General features: G+C 54.6%; 1 protein-coding gene across 1 annotated transcript; it reads left to right on the forward strand.

Annotated features, from left to right (window-relative positions):
* Window positions 1–201: 201 nt before the first annotated feature.
* Window positions 202–10,863, forward strand: MATN1 (matrilin 1). The gene is made up of 8 exons (XM_077965124.1): window positions 202–617; window positions 2,330–2,676; window positions 5,103–5,325; window positions 7,120–7,245; window positions 7,718–8,134; window positions 8,721–8,873; window positions 9,707–9,785; window positions 10,396–10,863. Exons 1-8 carry the CDS (start codon window positions 527–529, stop codon window positions 10,445–10,447), a joined length of 1,488 nt encoding a protein of 495 aa, XP_077821250.1. The 5' UTR covers window positions 202–526; the 3' UTR covers window positions 10,448–10,863.
* The last annotated feature ends 7,212 nt before the right edge of the window (window positions 10,864–18,075 follow it).

An 18,075-nucleotide genomic window follows, 5' to 3' on the forward strand; every position in this document is an offset into this window, starting at 1 on the left:
GGGTAGCTGGAGAGCAGGGTGTGTGCAGAGAGCAGAGTGCAGTGAGGCTAGGGAAGGGGAAGTGCGTTTAATGAGAAACTTGGGGTTGTGGGTGGGGGAAGGATTTGGGTGTGGGATGAAGGTGCAGGGCAGGGCTGGGCTCAGCCGTTGGACTCAGGTATGCCTGGGCTTGGGGTGGAGCTTCAAGGCAGTGTGGGCTCCAGCCCCTGGAGGAGCCACCCCCCACCCACCTGAGATCTCCCAAATTCCAGCTGCGGCTCTGGTTGCTTCTGCAGGCAAAGGAGCCCTTGTGGTCAGAGGGGCCTCCGGAGCCCGGGCCAGGCGCTCCCGCCCTCTCAGGGCACACACACCTCCATTCAGCCCGAGCCCCGCCCCTGGGGGCCTAGGGGCCAGGGCGGGCTGCCCCCACATCAGTCGTCAGTTGGGGGCCACCTGACCCAGAGGCTGGGCGGGCAGCGAGGTTGATAAGACCTGGACCCCACTGGCCCCCACAACCGCGCCGGCTACTGCCCGTGCTGCCAGAACTATGAGGGTCCTCTCTGGCACTAGCCTCGTGCTCTGCAGCCTGCTGCTGCTCCAGGCCCCGTGCAGCCCCGGCCTCGTTCCCCAGTCCAGAGGTGAGGGGGCCTGTGTGAGGTGGGGGATACTGAGCGAGTGGGCCCTGACCGTCAGCACTGGGGATTGGGTACTGATATGGCAGGGAGCAAATGGGATCCAGGCTGGGAAAGGGAGCAGGGTGGCAGCAGTGGGCAGTGGGCTGGTGCAGGAGCAGACAGGGACCATGGTGCTGATAAGGGTCAGGCAGGGGTGCTCCTCAGCCCTCAGGGACCATGCATGCGGCAAGGACCTTGGTCTTCCAGGTCTCTGGGGAGCAGAAGCTACTCAGAGCTGGCTGACATCTGGAGCTGCATCAAGCCTAGGGCTGAGTCCACAGCTCTTTGATGAGAGCACACCTGGGATGCCAAGAGCTCATTCCCCCTTTGCGGGTCCTTCCAGCCGTGGGCTCCCTGGGGGCAACACCACCCCCCAGAGTTTCAGGTTTGGGCACTGAGTCCTGGAATGCCCATTCTTCCTGTACAGATGGGGAAACTGAGGTCAGCGAGGGCCTAAGACCACACAGTGAGATAGCCCCAGAGCCTCTAGCTACTGATCTATTGCTGTACGATGTGGCCAACTCCCTTTCCCTCTCTGGGTCTCAGTTCACCCATTTGTAGCCTAGGCTTGTAGACAGCAGGGAGCCAGCTGCATGGTGATGTCTAAGGTCTCCTGAGGAACTCTGATGTCCAGAGCTCCAGTCTGGGGCACTGTGAGTTACTGTGACTTGGGGGTTGGGACGGCCCTGCACGTTTCTCCTTTCCTCTTTGGGATTGGCTCTGCTCAGTTCAGACTCCACATGGGATGAGGAGGGAAGGGCCTTTGTAGTGAGCCCTTCCTGACTGCAGGCCCAGGCCAGTGACAGTGTCATGCAGTAGCCTCATTCTCGCCACTGGACATGTGAGATTACTGAGGCTCAGAAAGGTGCAATGATCTGCCCAGGGCCCGACAGAGTGGCTGAGCCAGGATTTGAACCCAGGCCTGAACTCACTCTGACCCTGCATATTTCCCAGCACATAGCGCTGCCTTCTTGGGTCTCTGGAGGACACTGCTCCTTGGGGGTGTGTCTTGGGGGTGCACCTGATCAGGCTGCTGAGGTGGCCACCTGGAATTCCTGCTCCTTTCCCCTGTCTTCCGCAACCCGCCAGCAGGCGCTGCCAGGCTGAGGGAAACTGGTTCCACTTTGGTGATTTGCTTTGATGCTCAGATGAAAAAGGCCATGTTGACGGGCACTGCGTTGGCTCTCAAGGCTGCGCCCATGCCCGGAGGGCCCATCCTTGGTGCCCTCCTGCCCAGCTAGAAGAAATAGCTGCCCTTGTTTCTGGCAGCAAGTCTGGGCTGAAACCTAAGTATGTTTTCAAGGCCAAGGGATCCTTTGCCACCCCCGGAATACTCACTGCATGCCCAGCCCTCTCCTGGCTCCCCAGAACATTCTGTAAGGCAGGATTGCCAGCTCACTGCTCAGATGAGGAAACTGAGGCTCAGAGAAGTGAAGCGAATGGCCCAAAGCCAGGCTTGGCCCTCTGTGTTCCCCATGGGCTGAGCCAGGGGCCTGTGACAAGTTGCTTGCTGGTGTCTGCACGTTGACAAAAGGGTTCAGCCAGCCCAGCTGAAGTCTGCAGCCTCCCGGGCCTGAGGCCTCGCACTGGATCTAAGAAGCCGCATTCTGTGTCTTCAGGCCCAGTCCCTGACCTGTGTCCCTGCTCTCTGCTTACCCCTCCTGCCCCACTCCCAGGCCATCTCTGCCGGACGCGGCCCACGGACCTGGTGTTTGTTGTCGACAGCTCCCGCAGTGTGCGGCCTGTAGAATTTGAGAAGGTGAAGGTATTCCTGTCCCAGGTCATTGAGTCGCTGGACGTGGGGCCCAATGCCACCCGGGTGGGCATGGTCAACTATGCCAGCACCGTGAAGCAGGAGTTCTCTCTGCGGGCTCATGTTTCCAAGGCCGCCCTGCTGCAGGCTGTGCGCCGCATCCAGCCGCTGTCCACAGGCACCATGACTGGCCTGGCCATCCAGTTTGCCATCACCAAAGCCCTCAGCGATGCAGAGGGTGGCCGTTCCAGGTCCCCTGACATCAGCAAGGTACGTGCACACCTCCCTGCTAGGATGCTGTTGTTTGGAGGCTCCCGCTCAGAGTTACGAGCTTTGCCTGCAGACACTTGAATTCCCACGATGCCCCATGAGGTGGCCATTTCATAGCTGGGGAAACAGGGTCAGAGTGGGGTGGTCATTAGACAGAGGTCACCAGCTGCAAGTGACAGAGGTGGGATATGAAGCCACCTTTACCCAACCTTTCCATCCTAGGAGCTCACAATCATTTCAGTTTAGTTGACCTTGGCTCCCCGACCAGTCTGAGCCCCTTGAAGACATTGCAGACAGACCAGATGCTTACGGGAGGAGTGAAGGTGTGGACTCCGCCACCAGCCTGTCTGGCTTCACGCCCTGCTTCACCATACAAGCTGCGCCACCCTGAGCAAGTGATGTCATCTCACTGGTCCTTGGTTTCCTCACCTGTAAAATGGGAGTAATGATAAACACCTTCCCCACGTGCTGCTACAAGGACTGAGTTCATAAGCATAAGACACTCAGAACGGTGCCTGGCACCACATAAGCCTCGTCATGGCATTTGCTAATTTTTAATTTCATAATCCTCTGAGGGCAGGGGCTCGGAAATGGAAAGGTTGTGCGGCCACCTGCGCTGTCAGCGAGGGTTCCAGGCAGAGAGCTGAGCGTTTCCCAGGCTTTGTATCCTCACTGTCATGTTCAGGGCTCAGCACAGAACCTGAGGTTAAGCCAGGTGTCCTCTGTTGCTGCGGCACACCCATAGGCTCCAGCACGTCCCCACCGCAGCCCTCGTTAGCACCAGTCACCACTTCCCTGCCCAGGGCCCCAGCCCAGGGGAGGTTCTCTTTCTTATCCCCCCTTCATACCCCACTCTGTAGCACGCAGTGAATAAATGAGCACGATCTTGTTCAGAGGTGGTATCCCCATTTTACAGATGGTGAAACTGAGGCATAGGGAGCTTAAGCAACTTGCTTAGCCAATAAGTGGGAAAAGTGTTCACAGAGACAACAGCATATCATCCCAGCCATGACCACCCCTCAAAGAAATGACATATCAGGCAGCCTGTCGGTCTTGAGGCCAACTACAAGTTTCAGCATGGGGTGCTGCAGATGAAGCTGATGGTTGAGGTGGTGGAGAGGGTGAAGGAGATGGGGGTGGTGACCTGGGGTGGTGAGGTCCTCCAGCAGGTGACACAGAGGCATTGGGGGAGCTGGTGCCAGACTCCAGGTGTTCAGCCTGGAGTTCGTCTGTGGGAGGACCCAACAAGGTGGACAATCTGAAAGCCGGATAGCAGGGAGAGTAGGGACTCGAAGAGGCAGTGGGTCTCTGGATGGCAGCTAATAGTCACAGCTAGATTTTCAAAGCCAGGAGCCCAGGCCCCCGGAGAGGAAGAGATTGTGCAAGATCACTCCCCAGGGAGCCCAGGGTAATGACGGTAAAAATAAGAGTTGCTTTTTCTGGCTTCTAACCACGAGTCATCTCACTCAACCTCACCACAACTCCTTTCTACAGATGAAGAAACCGAGGCTCAGGAAGGTGACCTGTAGGCTGTGGAGCTGCATTTCTAACCACGGCCTATCTAAACTGCCGGTCATCAGGACAGGGGGTCAGGGCCTGGGGCTAAGGATGGGACCCAGGAATCAGATGCAGACCCAAGTCAGAAGCAGAGAAGCAGCAAACGGGGGCTGGACGCCTAACCCAGACTGGGCAGAGCTGGGAGCGCCCTAGCCTCAGGGCGGGTGCAGGCAGGGGGTCTCGAAGATGAGTCTCGGAATCCGCCGCCTCTCCTTCCAGGGTACAGACCAGAGGAGCCTAGTGGGAGGGGAGCGGGCAGATTCTTTCCCTCTCTGGAAGGGGCATGTATCACACCGGGGAGTGGAGGAAGAAAAGGGAGGCATCTTCCTTGGGTTGAGTGTTCCTCCCTCCGTTTCCTGGTCCAGGGTCCCGGGGCTTAGAGGCACAAGGACAGCGGGACGGGAAGCGGTGGCCCCATCCCTTAGCCTCGGCTGCCATCTGGTGGCCAAAGCCCAGAACAGCACCATGTGAAGCCACGGGACCCCCGGCCCGGCCTCACGGGGGCACGAGGGGCGTGGCACGGCTCCCACAGCCATCAGTCTGAGGATCCTGCCCTCAGCCGCCTCAGTCTGAGGGGAAGGCATGGCCCTGACCTTAGAGGCCCCAGTTTGGCGATGGGGCATCGCATCCCTCCGGGCATCTCAGAGCTGCCTGCCCGAGGGAGGCGACGCAGATGGGAAGCCCCTCCGCCACATCTTTCAGTCAGAGGAAACGGGGTCTCCTCTTTGGCCAGCTAGGTCCTCTTCCCCCGGGTGCCGCCTGGCTGTGCGACCCCGGCAGTCCCCCCGCCTCTCCGGGCCTCAGCCTCCTCTCCTAACAGTCCCGTGGGCTTCCCGGAGCCCGCTGTCACACCGCCCCGCGTGTCGCAGGTGGTCATCGTGGTGACAGACGGGAGGCCCCAGGACAGCGTGCAGGACGTGTCTGCGCGGGCCCGGGCCAGCGGCGTCGAGCTGTTCGCCATCGGAGTGGGCCGCGTGGACAAGGCCACGCTGCGGCAGATCGCCAGCGAGCCGCAGGACGAGCACGTCGACTACGTGGAGAGCTACAGCGTCATCGAGAAGCTCTCCAGGAAGTTCCAGGAGGCCTTCTGCGGTGCGCTGGCAGGCGGGGACAGAGCCAGGGCGGGGCGGAGAAGGGGAGAGCTGCGGCGCTGGGCCAGGGCTGGAGGCGGGACCGAGGGCGAGGCGGAGACGGAGTCAGCGCCGGGGCGGGGAAGGGGCGGGGGCAGGGGGGCAGAGGCGGTGACCGAGAGAGAGAGACGGAGAGTATCAATGCCTGGGCGGGGCCGGGGAAGAGCCGGGGCGGAGGCGGAGGCGGAGGCGGAGAGACTCAGCGCCGGGGCGGGGCAAGGGTGGGGCCAGGGCAGGGGCGGAGACGGAGAGCGCGGCGGGGCGCGGCCAGGGCTGGGGGCAGGGCCAGGGCAGGGGCGGAGACGGAGAGAGTCAGTGCCGGGGCGGGGCCGGGGCGGAGGCGGAGGCGGAGACGGAGAGAGTCAGAGCCAGGGGCGGGGCCAGGGCTAAGCGAGACGGGACCATGGCAGGCGCCGAGACAGAGAGTCCGCGTTGAGGCGGGCCAAGGCTAGGGGCGGGGCCGGGGAGGAGGTGCAGACAGAAAACTCAGAGTCGGGGGCGGGGCCACATCAGAGGGCGGGGCCTGGCTGGGGCGGTAGCCTATAAAAGGGCGGGGACTGAGTTACACGGGAACATCAGGGCGGGATCAGGGCTAGGGACAGGGCCTAAGTGGATTGGGGGTGGAACCTGGATTAGACTGAGGTGGTGCCAGCACCAGGGGTGGGGCCGTAGCTGGGGCGGAGCCTGATAACGGAGGAGGGTCTCCAGATCCAGGTGAAGGCAGTTGGGGAGAGGCGATGTTAAGAGCCCTTTTATGGCCGGGCGCGGTGGCTCACGCCTGTAATCTCAGCACTTTGAGAGGCCAAGGCGGGCGGATCACGAGGTCAGGAGATCGAGACCATCCTGGCCAACATGGGGAAACCCCGTCTCTACTAAAAATACAAAAAATTAGCCGGGCTTGGTGGCGGACGCCTGTAGTCCCAGCTGCTCAGGAGGCTGAGGCAGGAGAATGGCGTGAATCCGGGAGGTGGAGCTTGCAATGAGCCGAGATCGGGCCACTGCACTCCAGCCTGGGTGACAGAGCGAGACTCCGTTTCAAAAAAAAAAAAAAGCCCTTTTATGTGGTGGAATCCTGGCAGGGACCAAGGAGGGCCCGGAGCCCAGGAAGGAGAGCTCCCAGAAAACCTACACATGTTTCTGTGTCGTGAGTTTTGGGTGCCAGAGTTTTCTGTGATGCGGGAGAGTCTGAGGGGGCCTGGGCACTGGCAGGAGAAGGTTCAGAGCCCTTCTCGGAGGGGAGGTGTGTGTGGCGGTCTTTGGGATGTGACCTGCAGGGGCGGGGTGTCCAGTAGGACTGGATCAGGGTTAGGGCAGGGGCTTTACCCATTTGCAAAATGGGTCTAGGACGAGCATGCACGTTATTCCGAGGATCCAGTGAGATAATGCAAGGTGTAACTCTCATTTTATGGTATTTAACAGATATGTGCTGTGTTCATTGTATGCTGTTCTAGGCACTTGGGTGTCTTGATACAGCAGTGAACTAAACAGACTAAAGGCCCTAACCCTTGGCCTTTACCTTTTTAGTGGAACTTTTCATTCTTATCATCAGCATTATAACCTTCTTCAGGTATCTAGGCACTGGTGCAGTGATTCCAGACCTGGGCTGAGAGTCAGGGACCTGGGCCACAGTACGTTGGAGGCCTTAGTTTCCCTGAGTCTGGATGGGGCCTGGTATCCACAGTCAGGGAGGGACAACCTGTCTGTAGTGCCCAAGGCATTGTGATTGTGAGATCTGAGCTATCTCTTGTCCCCGCAGTGGTGTCAGACCTGTGCGCCACAGGGGACCATGACTGTGAGCAGGTGTGCATCAGCTCCCCGGGTTCCTACACCTGTGCCTGCCGTGAGGGCTTCACTCTGAACAGCGACGGCAAGACCTGCAATGGTGAGTGGGATGGACACAGGCTCGCCCTGGAGAGGGTGTGGAGGGGCGGTGATGGGGCCTCAGCAACTCCCCAGGAAACCCATTCGAGCCTCCCTGCACCTTACCTCTGAACCAATCTTCAAAGCAGACAGACGCCTTTTAGAATTTGGTATCTGCAGAAGTTCTCGCCTGACTTCTGTCCCTGTTTTCAACACAATAGGTGGTGGGTTTAGTGTGGTAGAAGGACTCACATAGTCTCAAAATCAAATCCTGGTGCTACCACTTCTGAGCTGTGTGATCTCACAGCTGTTGGAGTTTCAGTTTCCAATACTGTACAGTGGGACCCGTCACCTTGGCTTTATAGAGGCAGTTCTGAGGGCACAGTGGAATGATCCTCAGCACAATTCTTGGTGTGTGATGGGTACCCAGCCAGGGAACAGGATGGATGACTATGTCCTTCAGCTTCATCTCCTTGCCTTCCTGCTCTCCCCAGTCTGCAGTGGTGGTGGTGGCAGCTCCGCCACTGACCTGGTCTTCCTCATCGATGGATCCAAGAGTGTGAGGCCAGAGAACTTTGAGCTGGTAAAGAAGTTCATCAATCAGATCGTGGATACGCTGGATGTGTCAGACAAGCTGGCCCAGGTGGGGCTGGTGCAGTACTCAAGTTCTGTGCGCCAGGAGTTCCCCCTGGGTCGCTTCCACACCAAGAAGGACATCAAGGCGGCTGTGCGGAATATGTCCTACATGGAGAAGGGCACAATGACCGGGGCTGCTCTCAAGTACCTCATTGACAATTCCTTCACTGTGTCCAGTGGGGCTAGGCCTGGGGCCCAGAAGGTGGGCATTGTCTTCACTGATGGCCGGAGCCAGGACTACATTAATGATGCTGCCAAGAAGGCCAAAGACCTCGGTAGGTGTTGCCTGCCTGGACCTTGGACACCACTGATGTCCAGGGGTACACACGGGTACAGCCCAACTGTAGTTTATCTTGTTGTCTTCTGTTTAGTGCCTTAAACCCAGGTGAATTTGAATGAGGAGGATTGGTTAGTCCAATTCTCTCATACCAATGACAAAATTGAGGCCCCAGAAAAGTAAGATGGTCCTTTTGTAAGTGAGGCTTGGAACTTTTCCAGCCGGATATTCCCAAGAGCACATCAACTGTTGGAAGGCAACTCTACTTTGGAACAAGCCCGAGTCTCAGTTTTGCAACCTATTAAATGAGGAAAAAATAACCACCAGGTGGATGATTATTAGGGTTAAATGAAGCTTGCTGAACAAAGCTTCCAGTACGGGAAGTCACTATAGGGTCTGACACAGAGTAGAACCTCAGGAAATGTTGATTTCTCATTGTCCTTGTTCCAGGCATTGTGCTTGCAATTCCAGCAGCTGCCAGCAGGAGGTGTCTGGTGTTGGCTGCCTAAGCCTTCCCCAGGAGGCTCAGCCATATGGTTGCCCGTCCCCATGTCCAGCCTTACTTCTCTTGTTCCTCCTGGCAGGCTTTAAGATGTTTGCTGTGGGTGTGGGCAATGCTGTGGAGGATGAGCTGAGGGAAATAGCCTCGGAGCCTGTGGCAGAGCACTACTTCTACACGGCTGACTTCAAGACCATCAATCAGATAGGCAAGAAGTTGCAGAAGAAGATCTGTGTGGGTGAGTGAGGCCAGGGCTGGCATTGATGGAATGTGCAGGTGGGGCACTGTGGGAGTGGAGCCATCCTGGAACTCAGTGTGGGTGGGGAAAAGCAGGGGCCGAGGTGGCACTAGGAATTGGCAGAACCAGAAAGTGGGCTGGCAAGTACAGCTCTTACTACCAGCAAACGTGTTGAATGCTTATTACGTGGCTGGCACTGTTCTCAGTGCTCTCCGGATATTAAATCATCAGATCCTATCTGGTAAGAATGTCATTACCCTCATTTTATAGATGGGATAAACAAGGCCAAAGGGGCGGAACAACTGTTAATAGCTGGGAGACCCAGGATTTGAACATTACTGCCTCTCTGGTCTTCCCTGGTGACCTCACCAGCTGGTTCTTAGTGGTAAGGCATGTGGGCTTCAGAGCCAGCCATGCCTGGGCCTGTGTCTTTGCTCTGACACTGTTGGCCATGGGCAAGTTGTTTCACTTCTTGAATTCTTCACTTGTAAGATGGGATAAATGACTTCAAACCCAAAGGGCTGGGGTGAACTCACTGAGGTGACATAGAGGTCCCTAATAGTGTTCTTCATGCAGCACGTACAGGGATGCTCTCGTAGTTCACTCTCAGGGCTCCAAGGGACCAGGAAGACATTCAGGGGTCACCCCTCCATCACTCCTAAGGGTGCTGTCTCAAGGACTATCTATGTCTTTCTGCCTTCTCAGGTCCCCTGAGCCCCTCACTCCCCCAAGACTCCTGAGTCCTGGCCCTGGGCAGTGACTGTCCCCCCTCCCCCTGGGCAATCACTCAACAGTGATTTTCTTTCTCTTTTCCTCCTCCCTGTCCCCTGCAGAGGAAGATCCGTGTGCCTGTGAGTCCCTGGTGACATTCCAGGCCAAAGTGGAGGGGCTGCTGCAGGCCCTGACCAGGAAACATATCCCTTCCCAGAGGTGGCTGGGGCCGGGGAGGGGTGCGGGGCAGTGTTGGGGGAGGCAGGGGCATGGTTCAAGTGTAGTCGATTGGGAAGCCTTCTCTTGGCCTGCTTTCTGCTGATGGGCTGCATTCTGGCAGAATAGGCTGAAGATAGTGCAGACCCTGTCTAAAGTGGAGACTCCTAAAGGGTAAATAGAGAAATTGAAGCAGAAAGCAGGATCTAGGGACTGGACACACACCAGAGTCCTGGACATGCTCTGAAGAACATGCAGCTCGTGGACACCCCATTTCTCAGGCTCATGGTGACATGCCTGACCCCAGTACCCACTCAGAGGTGGGGCTGGGCCCCAGACAGTTCCCCTGGCTCAGCCAGGACTAGGTGGGGGACCCAGCAGGGCTAAACCTGCAACTGAGCAGGGCTGGGCACTCAGGGCTCACAGTAACTGGCTGTGTTTTTTGGAAAGCACCATTCTGAGGACAGTGGATGCATAAGTTCTGACAGAGGGGAGAACGCATGGTGTAGTGGGGTGTTGCAGGGGCCTGAGTGCAGGGCCACACCTACCCCTGCCCTGCTCTGGCCAACCTGCTCCTCTCCTTAACTCTGAGTCCACTGGAAGCTGTGAGTAAGCGACTGGCTATCCTGGAGAACACAGTCGTCTAAGGCTGCCTGTCGCCACTGTGGCCTCTCCAAGCATCCTGCGCGTGTCCCCTGTAGCTTTGCCATTTTAGTGAGGGAAGCCAGCCTGGGAGTGGGAGGGGGCGTGTCTGGGTATGCCTGTTGGGAGTGTGTAATGGTGTTTGGGAGCTTGTGTGTTTATGTGTGCATGTGTGTGTGTGTGCGTGTGCACGTGTGCCTGAGGGTGGGCGTGAGTGTGAAAAGCAGAATGCGAGTGTGAGGGTGATAATGCAGGGGTGAGTGTGAGAGAGACTGCGTTTGCATTTTTATAATCAAAAGCTTAATATATTCCCATTTTTTTTAGTTAACCCTTTCTTGACTCTGAGTGCTGTGAATTTATTTACTGATTTCTCTATTCTCTGGTGAGAAACAATTAAATGTGATTTAACTTAAGCACTGAATGGGGCTGGAGGCAGTGTGGTTATTTGGGGACCAGGGCAAAGGATGGATGAAGATGTGGTGGGAGGCGATGGTTGGAAGGATGGTAACAGTGGTGGTGACAGTGATGACGGTGACCACACCAAAACCAGCTGGTGTTTGTCCTGCCTTTTCAGTTACATATTCATTTACTTGACCTCATTTCACTTCCAGTAACTCTACCCAGAAAAGACTCAAATTATCCCCATTACAAATGGGAAAGCTGAGAGTCTAAATGATAAAATGACTTGCTCAGCAGTGGGTCGACTGGAGAGACAGGACTTGAATCTAGGACTGAAGAACATCAAAAGAAAAAGGCGTCAGAGAAAAAGGGAAATGACACCAGACAGGACTCATTTGTTCATTCATTCGTTCGTTCACTCATTCGTTCAGGTATCATGTACTTACACGGCAGCTGGGCGGGGGATGGTGGCATCAGAGACAGACGTAGTTCCTGCCCTAAGGGACTTACAGTTGAGCAGGGTGTTCATGTCACCCCCACCCCAGCTAGAGGAAAAGAGAGTGGGTTTAGGTTGTACCAGGGGTTTGTGCCTCCTCTTGATACCTGGGAGCCCACGGGATGAGTGTGTGCATGAGATGATGGGAAGGGCTCCAGCCTGGGCCTGGGCTGCCCTAGGTGCTTCTCCACTCCTGCCCCCAACACACCCTGTTGGAGTTGTTTGTTTCCTGTGCACAGGCGGCATCACCCCCAACCTAAAATCCCCAACACAGATGGCAGCAGCTCCACCTCAGAGACTGCATAAGAGAAAGACTCCTGGCCCTATGTTCCCTTCCTCCAGCCCCTACGAGGGGTCTGCAGGTCACACCCTGAGATCTTGGCCATTTCCCCCAGGCCCCTATTGGACCTACCCCTCTGGAATCTCCATCTCTGTCCTCTCAGAGGGGCAGCTTTGGTGATTTTCTGAACCTATTCTTGTTTAATGGAGCATTTTTAGTGTTACTACTAGATTCACACTTGAGAGCATGTCTAAAAGGCTTTTACAAGAAGCTCAGACCACACCGAAAGATCTTCCTCAGAGGCAGTTCATAGAGGCAGAATAACAACACGAACAGTACCCAAGAGCCACATCAGTACAACAGCACAACTACACAAGAGTGATTTAACGGGACACAGCCACCCTCGCCCCTGTGACCTGACTCCATCTCCTACACGGTTCACCAAGCCCTTTCTCTCTGCCTGTCCCTGGGGTAGGAGTGACTCTGCCCATTCTTCCTTTCTTCTGAGATTATCCACTCCCTCTCCCCACACAGGTGGGGTGGGGGAAAGGCAGCCATGTTGATATGGACTGAGAAGGCTCAGCAGTGTGTCCCCAAGGAGGAAGAGGGGCTCATTAGCAGACACCATGGCCTGGGAGCTGGTGGGCAGAAGCAACAGATGTCCCTGATGAGTGGAGACAGATGGGGTGGAAGCCCTGCCTGGGAATAGGACCTCGTTCTTCCCTGTCTGGCGGGTGGAGTAGTGGCAGGACCTTGTCACCAGGCTCTGAGGAAGGCAGGGACCAGCTTCTTGGGGTCTTTCAATCCCAAACTCTTGCCCGTAACTCATCGCAGTTCTCCCCACGGCTACTCCAGGTCCTTTTGAAATCCGTCCTCTCCATGGACTTCCCACACCCCTCTCTGCTCTAGGTTTGATTAACAGAAGGTTGTAAACGAAAACCAGCATCTCCCTCGGGCAGCCGTGGTCTACTGACAGATGGCAAGTTACTTTGTAACCTGTAATTTTGTTTTTTTGAATTTTGTATAAATAAACAGGACTAAACTAATTAGGATTGTTCTTTTCTTTCTTTCCTCAGGCCTTGGGCTATAATGGGAGTCTCTTGGCCCTGTAGTGCATTGGTTACCAGGTTTCAATAAGGGGTTTGTCTTTGCAATTACAGTTCATTAATGGATTTACAAGGGAGAGAAGATGGCATAGTCCGCTAAGGGGATTGTTTTGCATTTCTCCTCTTTTAATTACATGGTTTTCTCCTGGACCAGTGCTCTTTGAAGAAAGGGGGCGGGGGTGAAGAGTCCCAGTGCTCCATCTGTTCCAGATGTGAATGCAATTAATCCAGGAGTAGACAGGAGCTGCTCAGGGACTTCCTGATCCCTGTGGCTGGGCCTGCATCCTCTTCAGAGCCGCCTGTGAGGCCGGGGGTTGGGGCGCCCTGCTACTCAACCCTGGTTGGCATCAAAGTATGTTGACAAGGGGAGGGGACTACTCTGCTCTTGGGGGCGTGGCAACTTTGGAGTATTTGGGGTCAGAATCAAGTTTGGGTCACCTATTGAGTTACCATTTTCGGATGATTATGTGCTGGGTGATATATATACACAATTTCCAATTCGCACTTCTCAGTGATCCTTTTAATAAACTTATTTCACAGATGGGGACACCAGGGCTGCCAGCTGTAAAGTGTCACGTGGACAGGAAGTAGCTGGGCTGAGATTTAAACCCTGAAGTCTCTGCCTTCCAGATCAGGGCTCTTTCCAGAACACGACCTCTCTGAGGTTCAGGCTTACCATGGTGAAAGGGGGCCCTATTCCTTTCTCCACAGGTTGGGGCCATCACTGGTTAACTGGCCTTCCTGCCTTTGGGCTCTTGTTCTTTAGTCCATTCTGTACACTGATACCAGAGTGATGATCTTACCATGCCCATCTGATCAGAACCTCTGCTCAAGAACCTTCTTTGGCTCCCTACTGCCTCCTGAATAAAATTCAAACATAGCCTGACACCTTAAGTGCTGTATGGTCTGGCTGCTGTTTACTTCCGTCTCACTTCATCTTACTGTGATCTCACAGAGGCTGCATTCTAGAAACGTAGAACTATATGACGTTGCCATCAATACTCCCATTGTGGAGATGGAGAGACAGGCACAGAGAGCTAAAGTCACTTGTGCAAGATAGAACTCCCAGGGTTGGAGGTCCTGAAAGGGTGGCACTTTCTAGGCTGTGAAACAGGGTGAGGACTAGGGTAAGGGGGTATAGATATCTTTCCACTAGGGTCTTGCTCACCCTATGGTGCTCCAAGAGTCCCAGGCATTGCCATGGAAGTCAGATAGAGAAACCTCAGGTGGTTTTTTAATTCTCCCAATGCTTCCTGAGAACCTGCTGTGTGCAGGGCACAAGACATGTGCTGACGACAGGGAGACAGTGATCAACTAGTTACTGTCCTTGATCTCAAGTGGCTTCCGGTCTATTCAATGCAACAGATACAGATGGGACTGGAACACCTGAGCAATGATAGTAATAAAATGACAGCCTCCCTTTATTGATGGCAAATATTGCACTGGGTGCACATTGCTGTTCTTGCTCACTGAGGAGTAACAGGTTTGGAAAGGTCAGATAGATTGTCCAAAACTGCACAGCAAGAAGCTGCTCAAACAGGGTTTGAACTGAGGATTGTTGTGCTTCAGAGGCTGAACCCCGTCTTCTGCAGTGAGCTCCCCCTGCTCTGTGATTACGATGGGGGAAGGGCTAACGAGCAAGGGACAGGGTAAGACACAAATGAGGGAAGATGCTGGAAAGAGTTGGAGATATCGAGGCCAAATGCAGTTACCAGTAATAAGGGCCAGTGTTTATTGAGCACCTACTATGTGCCAGGCCCTGCTTTGGGCACTTTTCATAGACTAGACCTAGATTTGATTACTTCTCACTGTGATCCTATGAAGGACTTACTATTTATTGTTCCATTTTACAGATGAGGAAACTGAGGCATGGAGGGTTTCAGTAGCATGTCAGTGTGCCCCATCTACTGAGTGATAGAAGTGGGACTAAACAGATCTCACAGACTCCTGAGTCAGGTGCTCTCAGCCACAGTGCTAACTGAGCTGACATAATACAGCCGTGCATTGACAACTGAATATGATGTTAAAAAGGAACAATGATGTAATTGCATGTGAAAGCGGGGACCAAAAGTAAATCATTCATTGATTTACTCATCCAACAGTGATTTACTGAGCACCTGCTCTGTGCCAGGCACTGGCTCAGGCCCCGGGGCCCCAGCAACGAGCAGGTTGTTTCTGCAATCATGACCCTGCTTTTTCACAGGAGCCTGGCTGTGAAGGAAGGGGCAAAGGAAGTGTGGGAGCATTGCAGACACAGAAATGCTGAGGAACAACATACAATGAAGCCGTATTTGGCAGGCGGGTGGGGTGGTGGTGGGGGTGGTGCCCTGGCCTTCACCCTGGGGGAGCCCGGTGTGAACATGGCCCAGGCCTCTGGTTTCAGACTTGATTCTGAGCTTGTGCACAGTGTGGGGTGCAGCCTGGAGTCAGAGAGGTGGACATTCCTACACAGTCATGATGGCAAAGACCGGCGTGCTATTTAACAGTTCACAAGCATGAGGTGAAGCCAGTATGGTTATCAGCTCCATTTTACAGATGACACACAGGCTTGGAGACGGGAAGAGACTCACCTGAGTCATGGCATAGTGGAACTGGGATTTGAAGCTGAGTCTGTTGGACTCTGAAGTTCACCCTTTACTGTGCCTTGGCTGATACTTTCTGAGCCTGTTTGCCCATCTGTGAAATGGACTCCTGACACGGGGGCAAAATCATTTCAGGGACTGCCTTGGACCTTGGAATTACAGATTGAAAAACATTTTTTTTTAATTTATTTATTCTTTCTTTATTTTGTCTTGTCTATAGTGAAGGTGTACAATGGGATGTTTTTATACACTTAGTGAAATGATGACTGCAGTGGAATTATGTGATTTGAATGGGGCTGGAATGGCTGGCTTTGAGGCTGCTAGGGAGGAATCTGGCCACAGGATGGCACCATTGGCCCAGGAATGGGGTGACCAGGCCCTGCTGGGGGATGGGGCTCAGGCTTCATTGCTGTGAGCTGGGCTAGTCCCTGTCACTGTGGCACCTGTCGCACTTAATCTAATCTCTTTAATCCCCTCCTTCCCAAACTCCCTCCCAAAGGCACCTGAGGGGGTGGTGACTTCTCTCATGGGGACGGTTATATCTTCCCCAACTGCAGCCCGCCTTGCTATCCCATCACTCACTCTGAGATGCCCTGGAGGGGCATGTCCAGAGGCTTTGCTGGAGCAGGGGGTGGCAGCTCAGATCTGGAGCATTGGGGTACAGTGGGGGCCAGGCAGGAGCACACCAAGGAGGTATTTTCCTGTGCCCTACCCTCCCTCATTCCTATGGGCAAATTGCTGAGTCCTTTGTCCCCAAGTCAGAATGTAAGTGTCTTCAAGCCAAAAATAGCTGCAGCCTGGTGGGGGAGGGGATACTACAGACACCAAACAGAGGTGTCAAAGAGAGCTTGGAGAGACCACGGACTCTGCCATCCAAAGCCCTGGCATGAGTGTGCTCTGTCCCTGGCGTGCCCTGTGGCCATGGTCATGCGACTGCAGCTTTGGGGCTCAGTTTGCTCCTCTGGGAGATGGCGAGAATGATTTCCCCTCGCTGGGGGAGACTGTGAGCCGAGGGGATGTTTGCAAAGCACCGAGCACGGGCCGGGCGCCCTCGCTGTTCAAGACGAAGCTGCACCTTTGTGGCGACAGCAGCGCAGGGTCTGGGCCCAGGCTCGAGGCTCAGATCACAGGTTCACACCAGGGCTTCAAGGAGGCCGCCTCTCCTCCAAATTCAGAGCTGCCTTTCCTCCCTCTTGGAAAACCTACACCAGGTCAAAGCGTCTCCCTTCCCATCGCCCCTCCAGGGGGTAGGGTGTCTCATGTGGCTTCTCTCTGTCCTTCCCCTTCCTTGTGAGGTGCAAGCACCTGTCCGTGAGGGTGATGGGGAGTCCGCTGTCGGGGGAGTCGGGGGACGGTCCAGGGAGTGTCCAGAGAGTGATGTGAAGGTGGGTGGCGGTGGGCATGTGCCAGCGCCCAGACCAGGGACGGGAGAGCAGCTGGGGTGGGGTGGGGGCACTCAAGGAGCAGAGGGGCTTATTCAGCACAGGGCATGGGGTCTGATTATCACTGTGTGGCCAGCTAGCCGGGCCATCCATGAGGCTGGGCCAAGCTCCTGGCTCCATGCTGGGTGCCTGATTTTCAGAGATTCGGGGGAGGTTGAAGGTCCCGCCACCGATTCTTCTTGGAAACTGGAGTTCCCTCTGTGTTTCCCCAGTGCAGACTGCTGTCCTGAGGAGGCTTTCGAATGCAAAGTCCCAGCCCCCTGATTTAAGGAGTCTTCAGGGGACTGTGCCCAGACCTGGGTGTGACATGTGGCTCTAAACTCAGGCCCTGAGTGACCTCAGGAAGTCTCTGCCCCTCTCTGAGCTCTGTTCCACTGATGGCACCGCTGGCTGTGTCAGGCACTCAGAAGGCGTTTTGTCCATGTGGACTGAGCTGACACTCCAGCACCCGCTGTGGGAACTCCGCCAGCCAGTGTTCGCTGAGTCGCACTTAGCCTCTCCTCAGATTGAGGCAGCTTTGCTCCCCAGGGGCTTGATAAAGATACGTAGTGAGTGAATGAGGGAAAGCATGAACCTGCTCTCCTTGCTTCCCACAGCCCTTCCGTGGTAGTAATAGTAAATAATTTATAAGTGGTGATTTATAGTATAGTATCTACAGAGTAGATACTATTCAAGTATATATACTTATATATAATACTTGTATATTACAGAATAAACAGGCAGGAGAATCACTTGAACCTGGGAGTCGGAGGTTGCAGTGAGCTGAGATTGCGCCACCGCACTCCAGCCTGGGAGACAGAGCGAGACTGCATCTCAAAAAAAAAAAAAAGAAATATAAATATAAATATAAAATATGTATGTTATTTTATAATAGCATACTTGTGGTGTATTATATTTCCTAACTAGTAATTAGTAAATATAAATTTATAAACAGCCAACATGTATTAGTGCTTATGATGAGCCAAGCATTGTTCCAATAAAAGACCAACTTCCTTTATTCCTCACACCTCTTGCGGGAGGTAAGGCTGTTACTGAAATGCCTGTGGTCTAGGTCCCGCTGCTCACTGTGCAGAAAGTCAATCACTGAGACAATGAGTACCGTTGGGGAAGAAGGCTTTAATTGGGTGCTGTAGCCAAGGAGATGGGAGATGGGAGATTAGTCTCAAATCTGTCACGACCAACTAAAGTCGAGGGTTTCAATAGTGGGGAATAAATGTACCGACATGCAGGAGAATAAGAATTAGGGAGGGATAAGGAAGAGAAACTGGTCAACAGGAAGCAGGTGGTCAGTGAGACCATCATGATGGGTGAGGGGTCTGGCATCTCAT

The sequence above is a fragment of the Macaca mulatta genome, chromosome 1, assembly GCF_049350105.2.
Source record: "Macaca mulatta isolate MMU2019108-1 chromosome 1, T2T-MMU8v2.0, whole genome shotgun sequence".
Lineage (NCBI taxonomy): Eukaryota > Metazoa > Chordata > Mammalia > Primates > Cercopithecidae > Macaca > Macaca mulatta.